A 27,234-nucleotide genomic window follows, 5' to 3' on the forward strand; every position below is an offset into this window, starting at 1 on the left:
TATGTAAACTATGTCCGGATCCACCATCCGATCCATCGTTGGATAGGTTATCAAAAGACCTTTCCAACGAGTCCAAAACATTGAAGATCTGGCAACCCTGTCTCGAGATATGGTCACTTAAGTGATATTTATGTACTTTTTTGAAGCCGGATCTCACTTAAATGGAAGTAAACTATGTCCGGATCCACCATCCGACCCATCGTTGGTTAGGTTATCAAAAGACCTTTCCAACGAGTCCAAATCATTGAAGATCTGGCAACCCTGTCTCGAGATATGGCCATTTAAGTGATATTTATGTTATTTTTGGCAGCCGGATCTCGCTTAAATGTCTGTAAACTATGTCCGGATCCACTATCCGACCCATCGTTGGTTAGGTTATCAAAAAACCTTTCCAACAAGTCCAAAAAATTGAAGATCTTGCAACCCTGTCTCGAGATATGGTCACTTAAGTGATATTTATGTACTTTTTTATTCCGGATCTAAAAAATAGATGAAATTTGTGTACAACCCCATCAAATCAGCCATTGTTGTTAATGAGTGAGGAAGGCTCCAACCACATAGGTGGATTAAGCTAGTTTTGTTACAAAAAAAGCTAAATCCTTCATGATAAAACAAACTCAGCTTAATAATTTAAAATATTCAACAATCTTTATTTGCTACCATGCTTCGTGGCGTACACTGGCATCTGGAAGTTTACACCTTCCTTCGCTTCGAAGAACGTGTACGACAGCGTGATAGAATCTACCAGCTCCATCTTGGGATCGTCCATTATTTCCGGGTCGATGTAGAAGAACACCGGCATGTCCACCTCCTCGTGCGGGTTCAGCTGCTGCTCCTCAAAGCAAAAGCACTGAATTTTGTTGAAATAAGCGCCCGCTTCAAAGGGAATCACATTGTAGGTACTAATTCCTATGACTGGATGATCGGTTGGGTTCTTGGCCGTGTAAAAAGCAAGTGCCGTTTCTCCAGGAACAACCTAAAACGAGAAACAATTATCAACGTGCAATCCTACAAAGAACACTCCAACAACCCACCCTAATCTCCGGCTGCTGAGGCTTAAAGTTCCACCGCATCGAAGCGCCAATGTCCGCGTTGAACAGAATTTTAATCACCCGGTCCTGGACTCGTTTCATGCTTTCGACCTTTTCGGCGTCATGTCCCACGCCGGTGGTGCCGCCGTAACTGTACGCCTGGCAGAACATCCGGTACAGCGGAACGGCCGCGTAGCTCATCCCAACGGTGAGGACGCCGGCCGCGGCCACGTAGTAGATTGTGGTGCGAATTTTGTGCCTCCGTGCGGCGTCCGCGTTGCGATTGCTACCGATGAGCCGGGCGACACAGCTGGTGGGTGGATTGCGGGGAATCCGAAGCAAACTTTGACCGCCTAGCCGGCCGCTGTAGCGGCCAAGCACGTTGAGCAGCATTGTGAACTGAGAGGATTTGTTACGTTTTGTCACTATTTTAAAGTACAACTAAGTAAAAATTAATAGAAATAACATGATTTTTGCACAATTTGTGGTAATCTCTTCAATTTTGCTTGTGATTTGTGTATGCGGTTATATCACAGCAAATTATAGCACGAGAAACGTCAAAACAGGAGTGAGCACAAATGGCATAAGAAAATCTATATATATAAAAAATTTCGATGGTTTTGTTCGAACGCGCATCAGTTGATAACGGAAAGTCGGATCGCAGCGCTCTTTTCTGCGTTGGGTTCGTATAAGCCCAAGGAAGGTTCTTACGCTAAAGAGTGACAACTTTGGCCACTCCGGAACCGATTCCGGAAGATCTGCAGATTGTATGGGAAAAGTTGCGTAAAATCAAATTTTGATCACAGGAGGCTGAATTAGCAAACAAGCAAGATACGTCAGGAAACCTAAAAAGGGCAGGACGAAGTTTGCCGGGAAGAGCTTGTATCACTATAAAATTGGTGAAACTTATTGTATTTTTCCGGTTGACATAATTTTTGGATCAATATTTCTTATTTTTTCAAAAACTTTTTAATTTTTTTTTAAACCGACACATTTTTTTGTTAATTTATTTTTATTTTTATTTAAAAAAAAGTGAATAAACACTTAACTGCCCCTGATCGCATAACGACCCATATGCATTTTCATCGCTTTTGAGTTATAGATGCATTTTGGTTCAAAATCGTGTGCTCTTTCAGAAAAGCCTAAAACATCCAGTATTTTGTTCTAAAAATCAGCAGGAATGCCAGTTTTTTTTTTCTCAAATACCTAACACGTAGCCTTATGTGTGGGACAAATTTGTCTTGTGTTTTTCTCAGTTAGCTATTTTTGCATTTATGCAAACATACTCAGTTAAATGCTTTTAACTTTTGATATGGTCAGAATATCTGAGATACGGCATCGAAAAAGTGTATAAATAGCACTCAAGTGATTATAACCACGGACCACGTCCGTGTTATAACTAATGATATGGTTGTCAGATCTTCAATATTTTGGACTCGTTGGAAAGGTATTTTAAATACCATTCTGAAAATGTTCAATGTGACGGCTTTTCTAACAAAAACTACCCTTTTATAATCTTCCAGACTTCAGCTGAAACCGTTTTTTTTGCATAACTTTAAAAGTACTTTAGGACAAACTGTGCACCAGGCCAAAGAATTATTAATTGGGTACTAAAGCCCTATGTAAATTTTTATGTACAACGGTAAAAAACGCGATTAAAAACCATTTCTGATCACTTTTTTCATTTTAATGCAAATTTTTTTTTTGACAAGACAACATTTTTTCGATGGATCAACTATGGTCCCCTTGGAACCAGCTGTTAAGCAGGAGCTTTTCTGTCAAGAAGGACCGCGAGGTTAATTTTTCAAAATTGATTTAAAAATCCATTTTAAACTCTTTGTGGTCGTACAAAGGGTCATTGTACTCAGAAAAATAAGCTTTATCGCTGTAAACAATAATATCAGCAATCTAAGCTTCATTTTAGGACCCAATTACTTTTGGATTTCTCATTTTTCAAAGTTTTTGTCCTTTGACTCTGGCCGAGGTCGATGGGGATTCATAAAAAAAATATGATAATTGAAATTACAAGCCAGAATTTCAAACTTTTTGCGGTACTGTACATCAAAAATTCAAAATATTTTGGAATTAGCCCAAATCTAGCCCCAAATATGCTAAAAATTATTCTAAACGTAGAGGGATGTGACAAGTGACAGGGAGTAACAAAAACTTAAAAAAAATGTACCAGGCTTTTTGTGTAAATAAAAATTAGAATAAAAATTATGTTAGTCCAGTTAGTCTCATTCATCATTCATTTTTGACGCGAAGATGTGTCGAAAAGTTGTGTTTCCAGTATATGTACTTGGCTGAAGAAAAACTCATTCTTTTTATTTTTCGATGGGAATAGAGTAAACTACATTGTTTCAGCGGAAGGTAATTTTAAGTTTGGTACACTGAAAGCCCGACCATGGTAATTTTAAGAACATTTGCTAAAAATGCTGCTTATTAAATTAACTGTGGCTTTTTCGTAAAAGTAAACGCAAATATGGTAAAATGTACCATAGGGGGGTTAAAATTACCATATAGCTCTCGACATAGTAAAATTGACTGCGTTAATCAAGCACGGAATGTTTTTAGCAAAAATACGTCGGTGCGTGTTCTCAATTTAACCCTACAATATGGTAGCAACTACCATGGTTGGGTTTTCAGTGTATTGATATTTTTAGTTTGTTCCATTTTGATGATCAATCAAAATTATATCTTTTGGAGCACAATTGGGTCCTAAAATGAAGCTTAGATTGTTGATATTATTGTTTACAGCGATAAAGCTTATTTTTCTGAGTACAATGACCCTTTGTACGACCACAAAGAGTTTAGAATGGATTTTTAAATCAATTTTGAAAAATTAACCTCGCGGTCCTTCTTGACAGAAAAGCTCCTACTTGACAGCTCGTTCCAAAGGGACCATAGTTAATCCATCGAAAAAATTTTGTCCTGTCAAAAAAAAATTTTGCATTAAAATGAAAAAAAGTGATCAGAAATGGTTTTTAATCGTGTTTTTTACCGTTGTACATAAAAATTGACATAGGGCTTTAGTACCCAATTCAAATTTTCAGCCCTTGGCAAAAATCACTAAAATAATTTCTAGAAGACATAACTTTATAGCAGCTGTATCACCCGCGACACCAACCTTTTCAACTATAAACGGGATTTACTTCCGCTAGCTACCGCCAGAGGCGTTGCTGCTAGCCACATTCAAATCGTGAACCACGTGCTGCGCACGAATCCATGCGCGCCAAGTCCGTCGGCATACGCGTTTCTGGTTCCCATGGTCACGCGTGCATTCAAAACAGCGTTGTTTTCTTGAAATTTCCAGCTTAGTTTGATTTATTGCAAAAAGTGGTTTTCAATTAGAGCTTGTGACCAATTTAAGCCATGAACTTCGACCTGGACGATCCGCTGGACGGCCTCCTAAGCGATGGCAGCAACGACAGCCTGTTCGGGAACGAACCCGCCAAGAAACCGGCGAAATCGGCTCCCACAGCCAAACCGGAAACGAAGCACTCAAAAATGGAGGATCTCTTTGGCATCAAGTCGGACGCCCCTACGGCAAAGCCTGCTACGGCGACGATTGAAAAGGAGACGCATCCTTCGCTGGAGATGGCGTCGCGACCGGCGACTTCCGGTCAACCGTCGAGTCTGGGCAGCTTCCAGGCGAGGAAGACGAGCACGCCGGTGAAGAAGGTGGAACCGGAGAAGAAGAAGGAAATTACGTTCGATGATAGTGATGTGCTGTCGGATTTGGGGTTCGATCCGAAGAAACCGAAATCGAAGTCGAACATTTTGGACGATATACTTGCGGGACCGATAATTACGTCGAGCAAGGAGATTACTTCTAAGCAGAACAAGGGGGGCAAGCAAACGCTGGGGATCGGGAAGGAGGAACCTGCTGGGAGTAAAACGGTGTCCCGGCAGTCAACGGAGACTTCGGAGAATCTGGCCACTGAGAGTACTATAATGGGAGGTTACGCACCGAGTGGGAATCCGGCTGGTCCGAGACGGAGTGGCAGAAGGAAGTCATCTACGGCTATGCACGATCCTTTGGGACTGTTTGGGAATCAGTTTGATCAGAGGAGAGATTCAAAGGCGGTGAAGAAAGGTTCCGATTGGTTGGGTTTGAATGACGATAGTAGTGGAAATGATCCACCACCTGTTTTGGTGCCTCGTGTTGAACCGGAAGTCGTAAAGACAGTGGAAGCCCCTAAGCCTTTGACTCCGGTTATGGAGCAACCCATCATAGTTCCTGCTCAACCACCTCCAATGCCAACTCCACAACCAACTTCGATTCCCTTCCAAACCATCATCAAACCGGACATTGCCACTAGTGCCCAAACCATGGAACTCCTCAACAACGAAACTCAAGGAGCGCTGAACACGCTGCAACAGCAAGAATTCCAACTCATGGTTGCAAGTCAGATGAAGAACCAGGAACAAGCCCTACTCGAGATGCAGCACAAGCAGCAGTCGATTCTACAACGTCAGGAGGCTCAATTCAACGAACTGCTTCAGAAACAAATCCAGCGCCACAACCAGCTGGAACAGGTCATTTCGCGCCAACAGGATCGCATCAACAGCAACATCCAGATGATGATGACCCAACCGGTAACGATCCCACCGTTACTGCAACAAGAATCGAATAATCTCATCAACGCCAAAGAAACAAGAGTCGAAGCCGTTGAAGATCCGTTGAACACAATCGAACTCCAGTCGGATGTCAAGCGACTGGAACTGGAGAAGCTTCGCCTCGAAGATCTTGTCTCGAACGTCACTGCCAACCACGAACAGGAAATCACTCTTCTCGAGCAGAGCTACAAAAAGCAGATGGCATTCCTGGAGGATAGTCTGAAAATCATGGAGGCTCGACTAAAGCAAGAGAACAAAAACCTGGAAGACTTCTACAAGACGAAACTTGAAGGTTTAGAAGATGAGAAGCAGCAGCTGATCAGCGATCATGCAAAACAGATCAAAGAAATGGAAGACGGACATCGTGCAGCGATCGAAAAGCTGAAAGCAAGTCACGAAGAAAGCTTGCAAGGTCTGAAGCAAGAACATCGCGAAATGATCAACAACATTCGCGAATCGAAACTGTTGGAGTTTTCCGTGCTGCAAGACAACCAGTCGTACATGACGATGTTGAAAAGCGCGTCAAACTACTTGGAAAATGCTTCCGGAGATTTGCAGCAGCTGAGGGATACGCTGCAAGAGCAGATTGAGTTCACCCAAAAGGAGAAGGAACAGCAGCTGAAGCGTAAGGAGAAGGAGCTCGAAGATCAGCAACGGCTGCTGGAGAGAAGCAAAGAGTCGACGGAGCAGGAAAAGTTGCGGTTGTTGAATTTGGTGGAGACACTGGAGGGGAAGCTGACGGAGCTGACCAGGGTGAGAGTTTTTTTTTACTTTTTATCTAAACACAAAACAATAATTCAAACTTTTCCAGACATCCTCCGAGGACCACTGGACGTACCAGCAGAAGCTCGTCAAGCTGGAATCCGAGAAGCAATCGTTCGAAAAGGAAAAGGAGTACAACCGCGAGCGGGCAGCTCGCGAAGAAAAACGCATCGAAGAACTCAAGCAACTTCAGCTGGAGGAGCACACCAAGCTGATGCAAAAGGTACACGACGAACGGCAAGCCATCCTGGAGGAGAAAGCCAAGCTGGAGACGCTGGCCAAAATTCAAAAGAAAGATCAGACGGAACTGTCCCGAGCGGAAATCAACGCCTCCATCAAAGTGGCGGAAGATGCGTCCCGGCAAGCAGAACTCGAGCGGGAACGCTTGCTACAGCTGCAGCGACAGTTTGAAGCCAAAAAGCGCGAGCTGTTCGATCAGGAGAGCCAAGTTCGAGCGAAAGCTAGCGAGCTGGAGACGGCGATCGGGACCGCCAAGCTGAAGGAACACAACGCGGAAAACGCCTTCAAGAGCATCAAGCGGGCCGAGCAGAACCTGCAGCTCAAGATGCAACTCGTCCAGCGCCAGTTCCGCGAGGTTTCCGACCGGGAAGATCGACTGTCCAAGGACAAAATCGAACTCAGCAAAGAACGGCTAGAGTTGCAATCGCTGAGGAAGCGCCTCCAGACGACGCGGTGCAGCTTGTGCAAGATCAGCGAGCGATCTCAGGAAATTGGAGACTATCTGACCGCGGCGCACAACAACTCGGAATCGGTGGCGGATGATCGCAAGTTGGAGGCGAACTATTTTGAGATGCAGCAAAGTAGCAGAGATATTGGAAAGTTGGATAACTTTTTCGATGGGGACGTGGAGCGGCAGTTGCAGAGCTTTCTGGACCGGAATCGAGTGGAGGGTGGTGGTGGATTAGGTGAGGCGGGAACGTCCTACAACATGGTGCCAAATATTGCGGAGAACGAGGATGGGACCATCGATACGGATTTGCTGCTGCTCAAGTTTGATGTGCTCAAGTCGCAGGATTTTTTCGGAGGGAAGGAGGAGTGACGGGTTGATTTGGTTTTGTGTGAGTGAGTAATGAATTGGATTGAATAAAAAAAACGTGATTTTGCAGCATCGTGTGTATTGATTCTAGTTTTATAAGCACACTGATTTTTTCTCAAGTATAAATACCTGTCTTTACCAAAGTTGGTATGAACTTGAATAAAATGAAAAAAATCCTTAAAAATTCTACTCCGAGACAGAAAAAGACATAAATTAGCAAAAAAAAAACTCTCCAATTTTTATAAAAGTTAAGGTGTAAAATTTGACTTTGTTTTGTGACTTTACCAATGTTTTTAAAAAAATTTTTTTTCGGTCAGGGATGAACCGTGGCTATGTTTTTTATTAACAATTCCTATATTTTAAGAAAAAATAAATATGCTATGATTTTTGTAATGTACGCCTCCACGCTTTTTTAAATCATATAAATGAAATGATAAGTTGGAGATGTAAGTAAGTAAGCAAAAAGGCCAAAAATAACGTGAAGAATTTTTTTTTTGCAAAACATTTGTAAATATACGCGAGCTAGTAATATCATCAAACCCAAGATATTCAAAAAAATTTCAAATTCAAAATTGGTTAAAAATGTCCACTCTACCCCAGGTGGTTAGTTACTTTTTCGTTTGACACTTTTTTAGTGTGTACCCCGTTGGTTGGTCAAAGTCAAACTAAAAAGTGACGAACTGTCACTTTTTACACGGCGCTCACGTACACTATCAAAACAAACGTTTGGTAGATTGTGTGAACTCCGTGTAAAAGGGGTGTAAAACTAAAAAGTGACCCCGTTCGTTTGATTCAAGATTTGTTATTCGTCGTTATGATTTTTTTTATATTGGTTTGTTATTGTAATAACAGACTAATAACATTTTTAGTTATTCTTCGAACAAATCTCCGTTATTATTTTTTGTTATTTTAACAACTAATCCGATCATTGGAGTTATTCTTCCATAACAAAAAATGTTATTCCAAAGTTGTGTTGGCATTCAACCAATATCAGACCAATAACAAATTTTGTTATGATAACATAAACTGTTATTAAACTCTTATGCAAAAATGGATTTTTCAGGAAGATTCCATATCACTTTTTGTTATTTTAACAGAATCTGTTATTGAAATGGCATGAATTTTGTTATTACCGTCTACCCGGGAAGGGGATTGACGGTTTTTGGAAAGGTAAATGGTTTAGGAATCCAAGCAATTTAAAGAACTTAAGAAAAAAACAAATTGATAAAAAATAGTTGTTTGGTTCAGAGCCGGGATTGAGTTGTTGAGGGCGAGGTTGAGGGTATTTTAAAACCAAAACAATATCGTTATTATATTATTCAGGGAGTTATAAAAAGATACAATAAAACAAACCCAGCTAGTCTTTAGTCAATTTTTATTTCCTTCTTTCAACATTACTAATACACAGTACTGTTTAGTAGTAGTAGTAGTAGTAGTAGAACGCTATTTTGGCATCCAATTTAAAACTGTTCTTCGCGACACATGATCCTCGCAAGATTCTAGTCTCGCGCAACGCTAACATGTTTTTTGTTTGTGTGGGTTAGTTTATATATATTAATGCATCATGTTTTTTTTTGTCTCAATCAGTGCTGATATTCCGTTTGCCGTCACGCGAATTGTAAAACAGTTAAATTAAGATAAATTCTTTCCACTGTGACGACGGCAAAAAACGAACGGTTACAAAAAAGGGGGTTTGATTGTAAATAGATAGTTGACGACCAAAAGTAGTCCAACCGAAACAAATTCGTTCTTTTTGATGAGACGCCCAACGATAGCACTTTGCTGTAATGTTGATTTATTTTCTTACGTTTTTTTTCTTCTTCTCAGGTTACAAAGGTTTCTTTTTCCTTACACAACTAAAACTGTAAGATATTTGCATCAGTTTGGAGGGGTGGGGAAACAATATTTACAAAATCGTTATCTTCTTCTTCAAATGTCTAGTACTTACATCGCAATGTAAGTGTGCACAAACTCTGCTAGTAAAACGGGAAACAATAGAGAAATATGTAGTTGAAACAGTTTATTCTGAGCACCTTCTCGTTTTTTCGTTACTTTTTAGCAGTTCGAAAACTGCGCTTACAAAATGGAATTGTATGGGGTACACAATACATAGAAAAGGCTACTTGTTCTTCATATCACTTTGTAAATTGCGCAATTATTTTGAATTGAGCATTGATCTCTGTTGGAAACTTTAAATCAACGGTTCGGAAATTAAAGAAGAGTTATTTTGATTTCAAACAAATTACAATTTGATCTATCCTACGGGGGATTTCAACAACTCTGTTTACAATCTTTTCTCGAGGGGAGAATTTCTGATTCTGCTAGTGTTTGAACGTTGATAAAACAAAAACGATTAGACGAAGGTAATAGTACTTGAATGGTTGGAAAGTCTAAGAAAAATATGGTTTTATATAAAAATACAAATATATAAAAAAATATTCTCTCTAGCGAAAACACTAAACACAAAAGAGGGGGGAGTCTAACAGCTAAAGTGTGTGGTTGTGTGTAGTTCCTAAACTCTAAATACATATAAAATATATTGCTTGTAAGATGTTTGCTTCTCTCTCAGCTTGCTGCTTGCTCTCTTCGACGGACATTCACGTATAACTTAAATAGAGGGCAAATCCTTGCTCGCATCTTGCTGCTTTTAAAACCACAATCAGGACAGGACCGTTTTTCTCTTCTTTTTGTTGCAACTATCACGTTAAGCATAAGTAGGCAATCCACACTCGGGGGGCTTTAGCCCGAAATGCTTATGCTGCCTTCACCTCGAGCAGCTGCGGGTAGTTTTCGACCACTTGCAGCAGGATCGTCTCGATGTAGTGCTTTAGCCGGCGGTTTTCCTCTTCCTTGTCCTGGAATGCGATCTGGAGCTGCAAGTATGAAAAGTAGGAGAGATTGGTTGTTAGTTTGCGTCAGTTGATGGGCGGTTACGAAAGTGTTTTTAGTTTAAAAAGTGCGCTGTACAGTGTAAGCTGTGAAAAATTTAGTCACCAGATATATGTTTTGATATATTTTGTACCTGTGTTAGTAATTTTTCCACTGGAATAGCAAAATACTGTCATCTGGGGAAAATCGGGACTACATTCTGAAAAGGGACTGCAGTGGTGGTCTTCCCTATGACCAAACAAAATATTCTTGATAGGGATAGGGTAGTGGGCCAGTTTCGTTTGATTTTTTTCATTTTTTATTTTCTCGCTTTTAAAATCAAATTAGAGTTCTACGACCATATTTTAATAAAATTTGAGTTGTAAGTAAGTAAGAGCATTTTATATTCAAAAATGCATTTTATCAATCAGCAATTCCCTAACAAGCAGCATGATTCGAAAAAAAGTTGTTCGATCGGGCTCAATTTTTGTTTGGAGATTCCTTGGTCGAGATAATAAGACCCTTTTTTTATTTGGCCATTAGGGTGACCTACGCCGTGTTAGGGTGGTTCGAAAATTGGCAATTTTCGCCGATTTTCGCAAAAATAACATCTTTCAAAGATCATAACTCCGCTCCATTTCAACCGTTTTTAGCTGTCTTGGACGCAAACGAAAGGGTATTAGATAGGCATTTAAGGAAAAATATATAGATGTTTCAAATATCTAACCTAACATTTGTAAAGGTCGAACAAAAACTTAAAATGCTGTTTTGAAGGTCTCGGGACCAAAGAGTCTATGTCTGAAAATATTTTTTAACAGATTCCATGGAAAACTTTACTTAATATGTCAAAAATGTTGAAGTTATGTTTTCATTATTTCGAGATATGAGAAAACAGTTTTTGCGAAAATCGATGAAAATTGCCATGGCAAAACAAAAAAATACAGGTCTTATTATTTCGGCCAAGGCCCCAGAAAATTTTTAAGCCCGATCGGACATTTTTATTCTTTTTTGTTTTCGTGGGGAATTGCTGAATACTTCAACACCACCATTTTGTCGAAATTTTTGATTTAAAGTTTCCAGGAACAAAGATTTATCTTTATAACTCCAATTTAAACAAGTTATCAAAGAAATAACTCGTAGAATTAACATTGCACAGTGGTCCAGATCGCAAAATTAAGTGGAAAATTGATTTTCCGAAAAATTGTGAAGTTTTGGAGCTTTGATGTCTTCAGAAGAGTTGTTGCAAATATAAAGGGGCAACTTTGGATTTGGTTGAAAATTAGGGTGGTTCACGATTAGGGTGATTTTGAAAATCTAACTTTTCAGGAATATTTTTGGGAATTTTTTCGTCGTCAAACCTTCAAAAGTCAGTTTTTTGAATATGGAAATTCAGGGTAAAGTTTTCGAGCAAAGTGATGTTCGAGGCACGAACATTTTTCTTATTTGACATGTAAATTTTGACTTAAGGGTCAAAAGTTACAGCCATTTTAAGGTAAAAAAGATGCAAATTTAAAACTTAAATATCTCGAAAAGACGCAAGCCAAATTTGAAGAGCCAGGTTGCATTTGAAAGAGGAGTTTCAGCACTACAAACGCTGAAAAAATCTCAGGGGTGTTTTTCTTTAAACTCGAGATATCTTCATTTGAAAAAGTCTAATTTTCAAGGGAAAACCATATGGGACCACCCTAACGAAATTCGAAAATATTCCAATTATATGTTTTTCCATGTAATTTTGCCCACTGAATCTGAATCTGCCCTGAGAATTGAGCCAAATTGTCAACAAATCGATTTTTGGTCATATTTTGGGTTTCCATGTAAAATTATCATTTATTCCCAAAATATGACCAAAAATCGATTTGTTGACAATTTGGCTCAATTCTGAGAGCTAATTTTCAACCAAATCAAAAGTTGCCCCTTTCTATTTGCAACAACTCTTTTGAAGACACCATAGCTCCAAAACTTCACCATTTTTCGGAAAATCCATTTTCCACTTAATTTTGCGATCTGGACACTGTGCATTGATATCTAAAAAAATATATAAGCAAAAATTTTCAACTCAGCTCTCTTTATGAAATAACACATTGAGTTATTTTTGTGATATTTTATGCTGTTTTGTACATATCACGGCGTGGCTAGAGCAAATGTTATAAAACGAGATCCCCCATTTTATTTCCTATTTCAGACCAAATTTTAAATATTTGATATTACAGTCCAGACTCGATTACCCGAAGGCTTCGGAAAAAAATCACGAACCACGATTTTTTTTATTTTTGTCTTGATTGTCTTGAAATCATTTAGTAATTTTCAAGGCATTCAAAAAATTTACTAAAACGGGGCACATATTAAGAATTTGATGTTAAAAGCAAAAAAATAACAAATAATAAAAAAAAAATTGTGATTCGATTATCCAAGGCCCTATACAAAATTTCTGATAATCGAACCTCAGATTATCGATTTGGACTGTATTTTTTAATAAAGAGATTAGAAAAAATCACAAAAGTTTCTCTTTTTTTATTATTAAAAATCCAAACAATAGTTTCCGATATATCATCGGTTGAAAATAAAAGGCTTATTAGATGACTTTTAGAAACACTCATTTTCATCAATTCGTATTCTGTGTGAGGCTGTATCTTGAAACTAATTGTCACATTTTTAAAGTCTCAGAGAGAAAATTGTGGAAAATTTTGTCAGCATTCCAAAATAAATGCAGATTGGCTTTCCTTAAAAAAGTATTGAAAAAAAGAAAAATGTTAAAAATTACCAAAATTATAACCTAAAAGTAACTATAACTTCAAAACGGTGCACTTTATCAAAAATTCAGGCGAGATTGAAAATTTGATTTAGCTTTTGAAATTTTTTTACGCATTTTCGATATTTTTCAAAAATGATTTTTTTTTAAATCGTGTCTCTGGAAGAAGATTTTGCGCCATCATGCAAAAAAAAAAGCAAAGTAATCCACATTAACGACCCCCGGGTCTTTTGTGGTCTCTGTTGCAAGTTTCTGCTCATTTCTAGGCGTCCGAAGGTTATGTGTGGTGAGTCACCCAAAACCTCTTTTACGCAAATGGACCGACGTTTTACTTCCCCATCCGATAGAAGGCCAGGAGGATAAGGCGGGAATCGAAACCGCGCCCCATAGCAACTTAGGGATCGGCAGCCGAAGCCGCTAACCACCGCGCCACGAGGCGCCATCATGCACTATGGCTCAAAAGATGTATTTTTGAGTCCCATAAAAATATCCAAAAATAAGAAGATAAAAGTGAAATAATAAAATGGGTAATTTTTTAAAGAGATAACTATTTTTTTCCGAAAAGTCCTAATTTTAATCTACAATTTTGCTCAAGACACCAAATCGATCAAAAATCCCATCCCGAGGTACAGATTTTCATATATTTACATTTCCATTTTGTATGACCAGCCCGCAAAATTTAATGGAGACTTGGGGAGACATAGGGAATGTCAAAGTTTCATCCAAATAAAAAAATACAAAGAAATTCGATTGTGCGAACTGCAATGAACGGCAATTGATGGCTCTTATTGTGTTGCCTCTCATGTCCAGATAGCATTGATTATGAATCTCTTTAATCAATTTATTAGCAACTTGGATTAAATAATAATCACACATACATGACGATATCCAGTCTGCAACCAGTTAAGATCAACCCGTATTCATTTATTGGTGTTTATAAATAATGATAACTTCATCTATTCTAGCAAGTACACTCCACTCCACACCACCACCAGAATTCTAGTATTATAAATTAGTAAAACACGACACTAGACTAAATAGTTAAATGGATACTATTCCCACAACCAACCCATATTACAAGCCAAGCGACAGAACGAAGGGGGGAAACACTGAGGTTAGTCAAAAGGTCGAACAAAGCACGAAAAGCCTCAAAATCGATCGAACCCCGCCACACTTTTAACGCGAGGAGGTGCACGCGGTGGTGTGATTAAGCGACGCACCAGCACCCACAAAACTAACCTGTGTTAATGACGCTAATGTGGACGAATCAACGGTATCCTGTGGAAAAGAGAAAGAAAAAAAAACGGAGAAACGGAGAAAATACTTGGTGTGACAAACAGGACAACAAAACGACCGACGAAGGGGGGAGGAAAAGGTGATCCAAAACTTTCTTGAGGTTGATTTTCGTTTTTCCGCAGTGCTGATTTATGCTAACAGAAACACACAAACACGAACATTTTGTGATGGAGAGCGTGTGGCGCCCCAAACCCCACCCACACACTAATCGAATGAGAAGCACGTGGACAAACAGCTGCTGCCTGCAACCTGAATGTGTGACATTTTTTTTTTTTTGAGGAAGTGAACGACAACGACAGACAGACAGAGTGGGAGTGTGAGGTGACTAAGAAGCGCCTAAATCGACTACCGACTAAAACTTCCTAAATATTCTAAGAGGCTCGCCCCAAAACTCACCTGGTTCTGGCTCATGGCTTCGAGTTCCTGGGCGAGACTGTTGGACGTTCCGTTGAGTAGGTTTCGGCCCTCCTCGACGCCCTTCGTTAGCACCATCGCCTGCAGCTCCTCGTTCGCTTCCTCGAGCTGTTTGTTCTTCTGCCGCAGCTCGTCCATCTCCTGGTGCAGTTCCTCTAACCGGAGCGATTCGGGCGAGGTCGTCGGTAGCGCCGGACCCCGTTCCGACCGGAGCCGTTCGCACTCCTTGCCCAGCTCGACCATCAGCTCCTCGGCGGCGTGTTTGTCGGCTTTGTGTCTAAAAAATAAGCGATCATTAGTATCATTTTGATTTTTGTGCCCTTAGGGTCAATTATGTTGTCTGATGCTCGAATATTAAAAAATCGTACAATATTCCTTAATATTTGACTTTTGATGCTTCTTTTCTCAACAAACTTTTATGATATACCATTGCAATAGTTTATTTGATATTAAATATTAAAATGCATGACTTTTCAAAAATATTTAAATATTTTTAGGCATTTTTTGATGACTGTTTCAAAGTAAAGAGTCAAAATTTGATAGGATCTGAGCATGAAAAAAAAATCAGCGACCATGTTTCATGTAAAATCGACCTCAGGGATACCCCGTGATTCGATTCCAAAGGCAAAAATAAATGAATCGATGCCTCTGTGCACTCTTATGCTAACTAGATAGGAAAACTAGCAAGCTTAGTACAAGAGAGCACAGAGGCATCGAAATGTGAAAACTTTGAGTGAAACCGGTTAAGTTTTAACTAATAACTTGTCAGGGTTAACTCGGATCGTTTTGCGGTCTTGGACAAAGTTATTTGTCATAAAATTTTATTTAGGAATCTCACACTTGACAATAATTCGACACTTTTAAAGCCACCTTTTGGTGGTATTTTGAAATTTTTGCCATACATTTTTGCATTTTTCCCATACAAACTTCAACGACCAATAGCGACTCTTAAACCTCGACCGATTTCGCACAGTTTCTGATTTTTACCTTAAGAATCGAGCCAGGGGATATCTCTTAATATTTTCCAAAATTTTCAATTCAAATTCCTAAAAATCCTTCTGAAGCTCACAAGCCTCGACATTTGTGTGAATAGCATTTAAGTTACCAATTCAAAGGCCGAAAAAATAATTAAAAAAATAGTATTTCAAATATCCAATAAAATACATATTTTAAATTGTTCCTCTGTATATTTTTTTCAGAAATAAATCTGGTAATAAAAATATTTTATCTTAAGCTAAACAAAATATGAAATGTTCAAAGATTTTTGTTTTGAAACATTCGTGAACAATATTTTTAAAAAAAATTGAGGCTAAGATCAACACTTCAAGAGGGCCAAACATTCAATATTACGCCCTATTAAAATGTAAGTCTAGATTAAAAAAACTTAAAATATTGTTTTCGAAAGGATCGGCAAATTTCACGAATGTTTCATTTTTTAACATTGAACATCGAATAACATCCAATCTTCAATGTCTTAGACAATTTTATAGCAAATTTTCTTAACTTGAAACAAATATTTCCAGAAATAGTCACTGTTTTTAAAATCGAAAAACTGCAAAAGTTCCACTGAAATCAAACTTGAATTTGCAATCGAAAAGTACTTTACAGATTTTTTGATAAAGTACCTCGTTTTCATGATATAGATTGAAAACGAGGGACTTTATCAAAAATCTGTAAAGTACTTCTGGAGTTTTTTTTAAAAAAAAAGGTCCAATATACCAAATTTCCAGTTTTTGCTTTTTTGTTGTTTTTGAAACCGCCTTGAGTCAGGGGTATTAAAAAAAACTCCAGACATTTAGATTACAAATTGAAATATACAGTCCAGACTCGAAGGCCTCGGAAAAATTTCACTTTGGATAATCGAATCACGAAAAAAAATTTTTTTTCGATGTCTGATTTTAGATTGTAGAGTTTAAGTATGACTAAGCTAAAGTGAATTTTAAATTTTAAATTCGAGATGGCGGCCAATATGGCGGTGACGAAATATTGGATTTTTTTTTATATTTAGCTAAAATGAGGCCGTAGAACGCGAATTTGATGTTAAAACAAGAACGATATTTTTTTCGAGTATTGTAAATAAAAAGTGAGGTAAAAAAAATGTATTAAATTTCGATTTTTTCCAAAAATCACTTTTTTTTCAAAAAAATATATTTAACTTGGCGACAAATTTTTTTGACCATGCTTCTCTATGGCTAAAAAGTTGCGGGTTTTAGTCCTCTAAAATATATAAAAATACGAATTTTGAGAAATTGAGTTTATGGGAAAAAAAAGTCAATTCAAAAATCAACAAGATTTTTTCCGTGTACCTATTTTTTCTGAACAGTCCTGAACAGACCTACAACCTTACAACCTTGCACACCAAATTGATCAGAAAATTCCATCAAAAGTTACAGATTTTCGAATATTTACCTACCATTTTTGTATAGACAGCTGCCAACATTTTATGGAGGCTTGTATGGTGTACCAATGACACAAAATGGCTGCTTAGATCATTGAAAAGGTCTCCACAAACTTTGAGCCAAATAAAAAAATACATAAAACAAGCCTAACCCGGCAAACTTCGTCCTGCCCTTTTTTGGTTTCCTGACGTTTCTTGCTTTTTTGCTAATTCAGCCTCCTCTGATCAAAATTTGATTTTACGCTGCTTTGCCCATACAATCTACAGATTTTCCGGTATCGGTTCCAGAGTGGCCAAAGTTGTCACTTTTTGGCGTAAGAACTTTCCTTGGACTTTTACGAACCCAACGCAACAAAAAGCACCTCGATACGACGATATTAAACTGATTCGCGTTCGAACAAAACCGTCGAAATTTTTTATATATATAGAAGATAAAAATGGTCGAAATCCGCAGATTAAATAGAGTATTGCACATGTGCCGGTTTCGTAAATGGTTGAAAGGTAAATTATGGACAGATTTTTAAAGATGTTTGATAAAGACTTGTTCTCACGATAGAGATTAAAAATAATTTTGGTCTATTTTGGAAAGAAAAGTGAACAAGGTTTCAAACAATTTTGCGGGCTGGTTATTTATTTTAATTACCGTCTTTTGAGCATGTTAATATTCAAAAAAAAAATTATCTTGAGAAGGGATTTTCTAATCAAGTTTGTAAGTTATGATTAGAACATTTCACAAAAATGGTTACACGGAAAATAAATCCTTGATTTTTTTGTTTGACTTCTTATGGCAAAAAGCTGACTTTCCATTTTTGTTTGTTTTATTCTTTTGCGATGGAATTTAGGGTGGTGCAAAATCTGGTAAAAAACGAAACTATTGGCACTACGCCCCCCGGGGCATGGCCTTCCTCTAACGTGGGATTTCTGCTCCAGCGCCTCTGACGAGACAGGAGAAACCGGGACCGACGTTTTACTTCACCATCCGATAGAAGCTCAGTGGATAAGGCGGGAATCGAACCCGCGTCTCATAGCATCATCGGGATCGGCAGCCGAAGCCGCTACCCCTGCGCCACGAGACCCACCCCTGGTACCGGAGACATAATCCTTTGAAAAAAATGCCTTCCTCACCTTACTGTGCAAAATCATCAAACCAAGCAGATTTTTGAAGATTCAAAATTTGTAAAAAAATAATGAATATTTGTTATAGACGTCTGGCAAAAGGCAAGGATGGAAAAAGGAGAAAATACCTAATATCTAAAAATTGCCCTTTTTCCCAAAACAATCCAAAACCGTACACAAAAGCACTCACTTCTTCTCGTTGGCTTTGGCCTCGGCCAGCTCCTGCTGCGACACCATCAGGCCGTCCCGCGCCTTCTCGAGCTTGTCCTCGGTGGCGTGCAGGTCGGCGGCCTGTTTGTCCGCCTGCAGCCGCAACCGGGCGATCTCCTCGCGCAGCTGGTTCGCCTCCATCTCGATGGTTCGTATCCGGATCTGGCAGTTTTCATTCTGCAGCTTTGCCTCCCGCTCGACCCGCGCCAGCAACTCCCGGTGCCGCTTCTGCTCCTCCGCCAGCCGTTCCTCCGCCCGCAGTTCCGTCTGTGAAAGGGGAAAAGAAATTCGTAATCGGTAAGGAAAAATTTGCAAACTTGGTTGAACTTTTCTGAGTGACAAGATAATTTCGTTCTTATAGGAGCCCCGTTAGAACTCCGAAAACAATGGTTCTAAATCGGTGTCGCAGCTCGCGCGTTATTACAGGCAAATGCCCGGGGATTTCTCGATGTGCTACGATGCATGAAATAGCCGCACCCAGCTGAACTTTTAGTTCACGACCAGCTGAAGAAGATAATTGCGCGGTGCGATGACCTTTTCCCAGCTAGAGCTGCGTGACGTATTCGTTCGTTTTGTGATTTTGTTTTAGCCTAAATCTTAAAAGCGGTTCAATGTTCAACATGCCTCAGCTTAGCCCAAAAAAGTACATAATACATAAAAAATCGATTCCCAATTATGTGACCAATTTAAAATTGGCTATCGATTTCAATTAGTCTTTCTTGGGCACACTCAATCGTAACTCAATAAAAACCGGTATCTTAATTAGCGACGACAGTCACCAAAAAGCATCCATCTTCCGTCTTATCGCCAATCGAGATTTGGGGGGAAGGTGCAATAAATTACGGAAAAGTGATTGTACCGAAGTCAACCCCAAGCCAATGTGGCCTATTGCTGGCGGCACGCCGCCGTAAAGTAAACAACCACCTAATATCTCTCTCTGAAAAGCCGAATAATGGCCAACGGGTGGTCTCGACTAAGCCACTAGAGTATACTAAAGTTGGTTTCGATCAACCAGCGCCAGCGCCATTATGAGACCAGCTCCATATTTGAGCAACCAGGCATGATCGATGAAAGTGGAGGGAAAAAATCAATGATGATTTTTTTTCTATGTTGGTGAGCTGTTGAACGCTGCTGTTTTCATTGCCACCGCAGCCATTAATCATTCTCTGTTGTGATTACGTCTGTTGCATCTCTGTGTTACACAACGAAGTTTCACACCGGAATTTATCGTTCAAATGATAAATTTTCTGATTGAATGTTCAAATCAATCGAAAAAACGACATGGCATCTTATACTCAAAAAGAAAAAAAGAAGAGCTGTAACAATACTACCATAAAAACAACAGTTAATGTAACAAGTTGTGAAATTACGATCTTTTTCAGCACGAGTCGCACGAGGTTAGTCAACTCAAAACACTTTTCGATACAAGTGCTGAAAAGATCGACTTCTCAGCAATTAATAGTGCTATAATGAACTTTTCAACATTGTTGTTTATGGTGATATTAAGCCATTTGATCACCATTCACCAAAGGGGCCATCCATAAACCACATGGACACTTTTTTTTTGCGATTGTTCACGAGGGGAGATTAAAAAAATTACGTGGTTTATGAATGTTCCCGACGGCCCTGAAAAAAAAAATCTGATAAGCAAGTCTTCGGATGATCGAATCACAATTTTTTTCCGATTTATGTTTTATAGTCGAGCTTCAGTATGACCCCTAAACTACTCTAAGGTGATTAAGAGTATTTAAATCTAAGATAGCGGCCAACATGCCGGTGATAGAATATTGAGAAATGCATTTGCAACCATTCAAATTTGACAAAAATAAGGTCGCAGAACTCGAATTTGATGTTAAAAATAAAGACAAAAAAATCATGATTCGATTATCACAAGTCCCAAACAAACCTTTGGATAATCGAGACTTCGGATAATCCAGTCTATATTGCAGTTGCAAAACGGAAAAAAATGTCATGCCTTATTTTGAAGCAAAAAGAGGACCTAAACATCAGGAGTATTTTATGCAACAAGTTGCAAAAAGAAGATTTTTTAGCACGAGTGGTACATTTCCAATACAATCGACGACGAATGCTGAAGAAATCAAGTTTTGCAACGAGTTCCATACATTTTTTTTTCAATTCCGTAAATCACCCTTTGAATGGAATTATAAGTCAACATTCATGTGTTTTGTCAATCATCCGATTAAATAAAAAAATGTTGAAAAGTATTACTTTTCGAAACCAGTGCTGAAAAGTAAAATTTTTTAGCATTCATTTCAGTGCTAAAAAGTAGAACTTTTTAGCATTTATTTTGAAAGGTGTTACTATTCGATTCTGTTATTTTTGGAACAGAAAATTAACTTTTTCGTCATTCAAAAATGACAGGAAAAGTAATTAGTTTCACGACGGAATTGCAAAAAATACTTTTAAATACCGGATGAGGTACATTTCCAGAGTTTTTTTTTTGAAAAGGTCCTATAAACCAAATTTTGAATTATTGCTTCTTGGGTGTTTTTGAATACCCCTGACTCAAGGCGGTTCTAAAAACACCCAAAAAGCCAAAAAATGAAAATTTGGTTTATAGGATCTTTTCAAAAAAAAAACTCTAGATTTATATGTTTACGAAAAAATAAAATAAAATATCGATTCACAAGGCTTTGAAAAGGCAGCTAGGCAGTTGTTCCAAGTAATTAATATTAATTTAGTGTAATTTAAAGAAGATTTTTGGATGGCCCCAAAGCATGGCTGCATATTATGTTTTTATAATATTATTTATTATGCCACGTGAGCAATTCTCTACGAATTCGGTCTTTTTTCTTCAATTTTAATTTTTGTATTTTTTTATCCGACTGAAACTTTTTTGGTGCCTTCGGTATGCCCAAAGAAGCCATTTTGCATCATTAGTTTGTCCATATAATTTTCCATACAAATTTGGCAGCTGTCCATACAAAAATGATGTATGAAAATTCAAAAATCTGTACCTTTTGAAGGAATTTTTTGATCGATTTGGTGTCTTCGGCAAAGTTGTAGGTATGGATACGGACTACACTGGAAAAAAATAATACACGGTAAACAAAATTTGGTGATTTTTTTATTTAACTTTTTATCACTAAAACTTGATTTGCAAAAAAACACTATTTTTAATATTTTTTATTTTTTGATATGTTTTAGAGGACATAAAATGCCAACTTTTCAGAAATTTCCAGGTTGTGCAAAAAATCATTGACCGAGTTATGAATTTTTTAATCAATACTGATTTTTTCAAAAAATCGAAATTTTGGTCGCAAAAATTTTTCAACTTCATTTTTTGATGTAAAATTGAATTTGCAATCAAAAAGTACTTTAGTGAAATTTTGGTAAAGTGCACCGTTTTCAAGTTATAGCCATTTTTATGTAACTTTTTTCAAAATAGTCGCAGTTTTTCATTTTTTTAAATTAGTGTACATGTTTGCCCACTTTTGAAAAAAATATTTTTGAAAAGCTGAGAAAATTCTCTATATTTTGCTTATTTGGACTTTGTTGATACGACCTTTAGTTGCTGAGATATTGCAATGCAAAGGTTTAAAAACAGGAAAATTGATGTTTTCTAAGTCTCACCCAAACAGCCCACCATTTTTCAATGTCGATATCTCAGCAACTAATGGTCCGATTTTCAATGTTAAAATATGAAACATTTGTGAAATTTTCCGATCTTTTCGAAAACAATATTTTCAAAATTTTCAAATCAAGACAAATATTTTAAAAGGGCGTAATATTGAATGTTTGGCCGTTTTGAAATGTTAGTCTTGATTTTAAAATTTTGAAAATATTGTTTTCGAAAAGATCGGAAAATTTCACAAATGTTTCATATTTTAACATTGAAAATCGGACCATTAGTTGCTGAGATATCGACATTGAAAAATGGTGGGCTGTTTGGGTGAGACTTAGAAAACATCAATTTTCCTGTTTTTAAACCTTTGCATTGCAATATCTCAGCAACTAAAGGTCGTATCAACAAAGTCCAAATAAGCAAAATATAGAGAATTTTCTCAGCTTTTCAAAAATATTTTTTTCAAAAGTGGGCAAACATGTGCACTAATTTAAAAAAATGAAAAACTGCGACTATTTTGAAAAAAGTTACATAAAAATGGCTATAACTTGAAAACGGTGCACTTTACCAAAATTTCACTAAAGTACTTTTTGATTGCAAATTCAATTTTCATCAAAAAATAAAGTTGAAAAATTTTTGCGACCAAAATTTCGATTTTTTGAAAAAAATCAGTATTGATTAAAAAATTCATAACTCGGTCAATGATTTTTTGCACAACCTGGAAATTTCTGAAAAGTTGGAATTTTATGTCCTCTAAAACATATCAAAAAATAAAAAATATTAAAAATAGTGTTTTTTGCAAATCAAGTTTTAGTGATAAAAAGTTAAATAAAAAAATCACCAAATTTTTTTTACCGTGTATTATTTTTTTCCAGTGTAGTCCGTATCCATACCTACAACTTTGCCGAAGACACCAAATCGATCAAAAAATTCCTTCAAAAGGTACAGATTTTTGAATTTTCATACATCATTTTTGTATGGACAGCTGCCAAATTTGTATGGAAAATTATATGGACAAACTAATGATGCAAAATGGCTTCTTTGGGCATACCGAAGGCACCAAAAAAGTTTCAGTCGGAATAAAAAATACAAAAAAAAATCGAATGACCGAAATCCTAGAGAACTGCCAAGTTAGATACACACGACGAGTACGGAGAAAATCGAATTTTGCACTGAGTTTCATACCACATTATTTTGCAATTATGAAAACAATGTTTGAATAGGTTTTTAAGTGAAAGAAACGTGTTTGTTGTCCATGCCTATAGTCTACTTTACGGCTGTTCCAACCTAGTAGACATTGAAATCGCAAAAATGTTTTTGAGCATTTCCAGCTCAAATCAGGAATATTTCTAGTACTTTTCTCGAGTTTTTTTTGAAAAGGTCCTATAAACAAAATTTTTTATTTTTGCATTTTAGGTGTTTTTAGAACCGCCTTGAGTCAGGGGTATTCAAAAACACCCAAAAAGCAAAAAGTGAAAATTTTGTTTATAGGACCTTTTCAAAAAAAACTCGAGTTTTGTACCCGACCCTCTCCGATTTCAATGAAACTTTGTAGACATGTTATCCTAGGCCTATATAAGCCATTTTTGTGTATATGGAGCCAATAGTACTCGAAAACAACATTTGAGAAGGGTGTAAAGTATTTAAATATATTTGTATTTTGCAATTTAAAAATTACTGTATCTCGAAGCCGTTGCGTCGTATCAAAAAGTGGTCAAAGACAAACTTGTAGGAAATTGGACGAGCTTTCTGAAAAAAATACACTGAAACAAAAATACACGCCACTTATATGAGATTTATTGATTTTTAAGTCTAAAACTTAAATTTAAAGGTGATGTCACGATTTTTTTTCCTTCAAAAATTTTGAGGAAATAGCCTAAGATGTTACCAAAAGACTGACGAAAAATGCAGGATGGTATGTTACTCCTAAAAATATACAAAAAACATTCAATAAAACTGTTTTTGTGAAAAGTGGTCTAAACGTCGAAATTTTCAAAAACCGGTAAAGGGAATCGATTCCCCAGACAATTTTACATAAAAGTCTCCATATTGACCATTGTCCTATGTCCAATTCTTGGGAAGATACAGCGGTTTTAAAAATAAAAATGTTGAAAAAATGAGTTTTTTGGTGGTTTTTGGCAATTTCTATATGACAGACTTGGTTTTTCAGTCTCGTAAATATTTTTACCGGAAAGCTCGTCCAATTTCCCATAAGTTTGTCTTTCAATTGGATGTAAGGGCGAGCTTTCCGGTAAAAATATTTACGAGACTGCACCCATTTCAGTGGCACTGGTATTGAAAGGTATTAATTTTGCATTCTGTTATATTTTTAAGAGAAAAGTAGGACGTTTCGTCATTGGAAACTTTCAGGAAAAGTGTGTTGTTTCACGACAAAACTGCAAAAATATAATTTCTGCACATTATTTTTTGAGACAAAAGACAATGAATTAAAAATAAATGCTTATCTTAGTTTATTTTTTCAATAATTATACTTGGAATGCCAAATTATTTCTATTTAAAAAAAAATCTAATCTCATTGTGCTCTAATTTCTAGAGTACTTTTTCAAAAGGTGCATAATTTGTTTTGAAAAAGTAATGTTTTTTGTCAATCTATCTTCTATATATATAAAAAATTTCGTCGGTTTTGTTCGAACGCGAATCAGTTCAATACGGAGCGTCGGATCGAGGTGCTCTTTGTTGCGTTGGGTTCGTATAAACCCAAGGAAGGTTCTTACGCTAACTAATTGACACTTTGGCCACTCTGGGACCGATTCCGGAGCATCTGCAGATTGTATGGGAAAAGTTGCGTAAAATCAAATTTTGATCACAGGAGGCTGAATAAGCAAACAAGCTATACGACAACAAACAAAAAAACACAAGACGAAGTTTGTCGGGTAAGGCTTGTATTTCATAATTTTTTTTTTGCCACACATAATGAAAAAATCGTTAAAGAAATTTTTCCGATGAAGTTATTACTGCAAACCTAGTTACTTTCAGCCAGCGATCCAACTAAACAACTCAACAGGTTCCTCCCCACGATCCTCTACAGGGGAGGTACAGACCGCCTGCGATTAGCTGCACAGTTTTATACCACCACGGTGCACCATCGCTAACCATGGGAAAAGCCGCCAATCCATCAACTGCATTACTGATTAGCTAATAGAAAGGGTCTCTCCGCTTACACTCAATAACTCAAACAAGTCGATAATGATGAATGAAAAAAAAATCCAATCGCGTGTTTGTTTAAGTACTTTTTTATGTGAAAGGATTTTCCAATCAAAAACAAATAATTTAAAGATTTAATTATTTGCCCATTTTCTGCACTGCAAACGTAGTAACTCCGAACAGCACAGTTTAGCAGATTCGATCGGACGTAGGTGTTGCATATTCATTGGGTGAAAATAGGAAGTACCCCCGCCGGCTTCGCACCGGACTGGAGTTGCAAGCGAAAAAAAATAAAAACACACAAAAAGGCGTCACGCGGAAAAGACGATCGCCGACGTCGACGCCGGGTGGTGGTTCGATGACTGACTCTTCCGCCGCCGCTAAATGGACAGTGGACTGTGGACGTAAAAGAAGTGAAGAAGTGCGTGTGGCTGCGCATAAATTGCACGATAATGGAAATCAATCCGCGGGGTTGCATCGTGCATCAATCCGGTCGACTGGCCGCGGGAGTCCCAGACACGGTCAATTGGCGATCATATTTGTCCGCGGCGGATGTGACGCGAGGGGTGGAAGCTCGATCTGTTGTATGACATCAACGCGAGAGTTATGGAGTGCACGCGCGATCGCGTTTGATCGATTTTTTAGTGCTGTTACCGGATGGGTAACGACGATCGGGTTGACGCAAGTCTTGGAAGTGTGCTTTTGCGGTTATCTTCCGTATATTGAAGATGTTTAATGCATAAAGTATTTTGCGTAAGTGGACATTTTATGTCACAATTTTTTAGTCCATATCTTTACGACCGTTTTTAGATTTTATAAAATTTTCAATGTAAAATCAAGTTTAAGAAAGCATTAAACAGTCCAGATTGCAAAATTAAGTGGAAATTATATTTAAGAAAATGTCAATACAAGCAACTTTATCCAATGCACCAAAAATTTATCTCGTAATCTACGCCTTCAACGACTCTTTACGTCAATAACTTAAGAGCTATCAATAGAATTAGACATTTCAAAATAAAATCAGCTCTTGAGTAAATCATGTTATCTCTAATATGATTGTCATACAAAATCCTGTTAAAATTTTCCCCTTCGTCTCAACACTCACCTCCCTCAGCTGCTCCTCCAGCATGTGGTAGCGGGCCTGCAGCACGGCGTACTCGGCCTTCGTCCGGCTGGTGCGGTCCTCGACATTGTTCTGCGTGTCGGCCAGGTTCGTCACTTGGCGCTGCAGTATCTCTAGCTGCAAGTAGAAAAAAACACATAGTTCAAAATTAGTAACTGATTCATAACAATTTATTCGCAACTGCAAGCTCACTCAAACGCAAACAGAAAACGCTTCCCTGCTTTCCCTGGTGTAAAAGCGAACGATTTAGCAAAATGAATCACATCGGCAAAGTCAACTCATTTTCGGTGGCGTAACTTCCCGTTTTCAGCAGAACTCTCTATCTTTACAGCGTCTCTTGGCTGACATGGTGACACAGTTATACGAAGAGGGCATTATGTGACGCTGGCAAAAGAGAAGGTCCATCAATTTCAATTTGCTTATGGCCCCGCGCACAAACTTGCGCGAGTGATCTAACGAGAAGATCGTCGAGGCAAAACTGTCCTCCGCGGGGAAGATCCGCCGTTGGATAACGCGCACCACCGCCACTGACCGAGTTATTAAGCGCCCATTACGGCCAATTGGCGATGCTCCAGAAGTTTGAAGATCGCCCCTTTCTTGCGTAACGCCCTCCCTCGGCAACAAGGTGTTACGTAACCACCTTCAGTTGTGAGAAATTATCGCCCAAAATAGGTGTTCGCGCGTCTAAACGCAATTACACAAACGGGGCCGAAAAGTTCAGTGAATCTTTTTGTTTCGTTTCACTGTCACCCACGACGACGATGTGGTACGGACACTTGACATGGGGCCACCACGAATCAGCAACGGGGGGGGAGGCCAATGATCTGTGAAAATGGCAC

At 38.0% G+C, this 27,234-nt stretch overlaps 3 protein-coding genes across 14 annotated transcripts in view; 1 reads left to right on the forward strand and 2 right to left on the reverse strand.

The window, feature by feature from the left end:
- Positions 1-624: 624 nt before the first annotated feature.
- LOC6048689 (cytochrome c oxidase assembly protein COX11, mitochondrial) lies at positions 625-1,581 on the reverse strand. Its single transcript, XM_001865533.2, has 2 exons — positions 1,035-1,581; positions 625-976 (listed from the first exon to the last, which is right to left on the reverse strand). The coding sequence occupies exons 1-2, from the start codon at positions 1,422-1,424 to the stop codon at positions 650-652; spliced, it is 717 nt and encodes a 238-aa protein (XP_001865568.2). The 5' UTR covers positions 1,425-1,581; the 3' UTR covers positions 625-649.
- Positions 1,582-4,403: 2,822 nt separating this feature from the next.
- Positions 4,404-7,483, forward strand: LOC6048688 (protein lava lamp). Its single transcript, XM_038255258.1, has 2 exons — positions 4,404-6,404; positions 6,463-7,483. The coding sequence occupies exons 1-2, from the start codon at positions 4,404-4,406 to the stop codon at positions 7,471-7,473; spliced, it is 3,012 nt and encodes a 1,003-aa protein (XP_038111186.1). The 3' UTR covers positions 7,474-7,483.
- Positions 7,484-8,828: 1,345 nt separating this feature from the next.
- The window catches only part of LOC6048682 (rab11 family-interacting protein 4B), a 182,010-nt gene continuing 163,604 nt past the window's right edge, over positions 8,829-27,234 (reverse strand). For 10 of the 12 annotated variants that reach the window (XM_038251558.1, XM_038251556.1, XM_038251552.1 and 7 more), the window contains 5 exons: positions 26,378-26,512; positions 18,502-18,788; positions 14,780-15,074; positions 14,327-14,365; positions 8,829-10,343 (listed from right to left, as the gene is read on the reverse strand). In XM_038251558.1, coding sequence (XP_038107486.1) covers positions 10,224-10,343; positions 14,327-14,365; positions 14,780-15,074; positions 18,502-18,788; positions 26,378-26,512 — 876 coding nt within the window. In that variant the 3' untranslated portion in view covers positions 8,829-10,223. The remainder of the gene's footprint in view (positions 10,344-14,326; positions 14,366-14,779; positions 15,075-18,501; positions 18,789-26,377; positions 26,513-27,234) is intronic. The other 2 variants (XM_038251554.1, XM_038251553.1) reach the window with 1 other exon arrangement.

Source organism: Culex quinquefasciatus, chromosome 2 (assembly GCF_015732765.1).
Source record: "Culex quinquefasciatus strain JHB chromosome 2, VPISU_Cqui_1.0_pri_paternal, whole genome shotgun sequence".
Classification (NCBI taxonomy): domain Eukaryota; kingdom Metazoa; phylum Arthropoda; class Insecta; order Diptera; family Culicidae; genus Culex; species Culex quinquefasciatus.

What these genes read in the sequence shown, in the direction of transcription:
- LOC6048689 (XM_001865533.2), bottom strand. Translation starts at nt 1,424, where the DNA reads ATGCTGCTCAACGTGCTTGGCCGCTACAGCGGCCGGCTAGGCGGTCAA. An exon ending in CTCAGCAGCCGGAGATTAGG is followed by an intron (nt 977 to 1,034) that starts GTGGGTTGTTGG and finishes TTCTCGTTTTAG; the next exon opens with GTTGTTCCTGGAGAAACGGC.
- LOC6048688 (XM_038255258.1), top strand. Translation starts at nt 4,404, where the DNA reads ATGAACTTCGACCTGGACGATCCGCTGGACGGCCTCCTAAGCGATGGC. An exon ending in AGCTGACGGAGCTGACCAGG is followed by an intron (nt 6,405 to 6,462) that starts GTGAGAGTTTTT and finishes AAACTTTTCCAG; the next exon opens with ACATCCTCCGAGGACCACTG.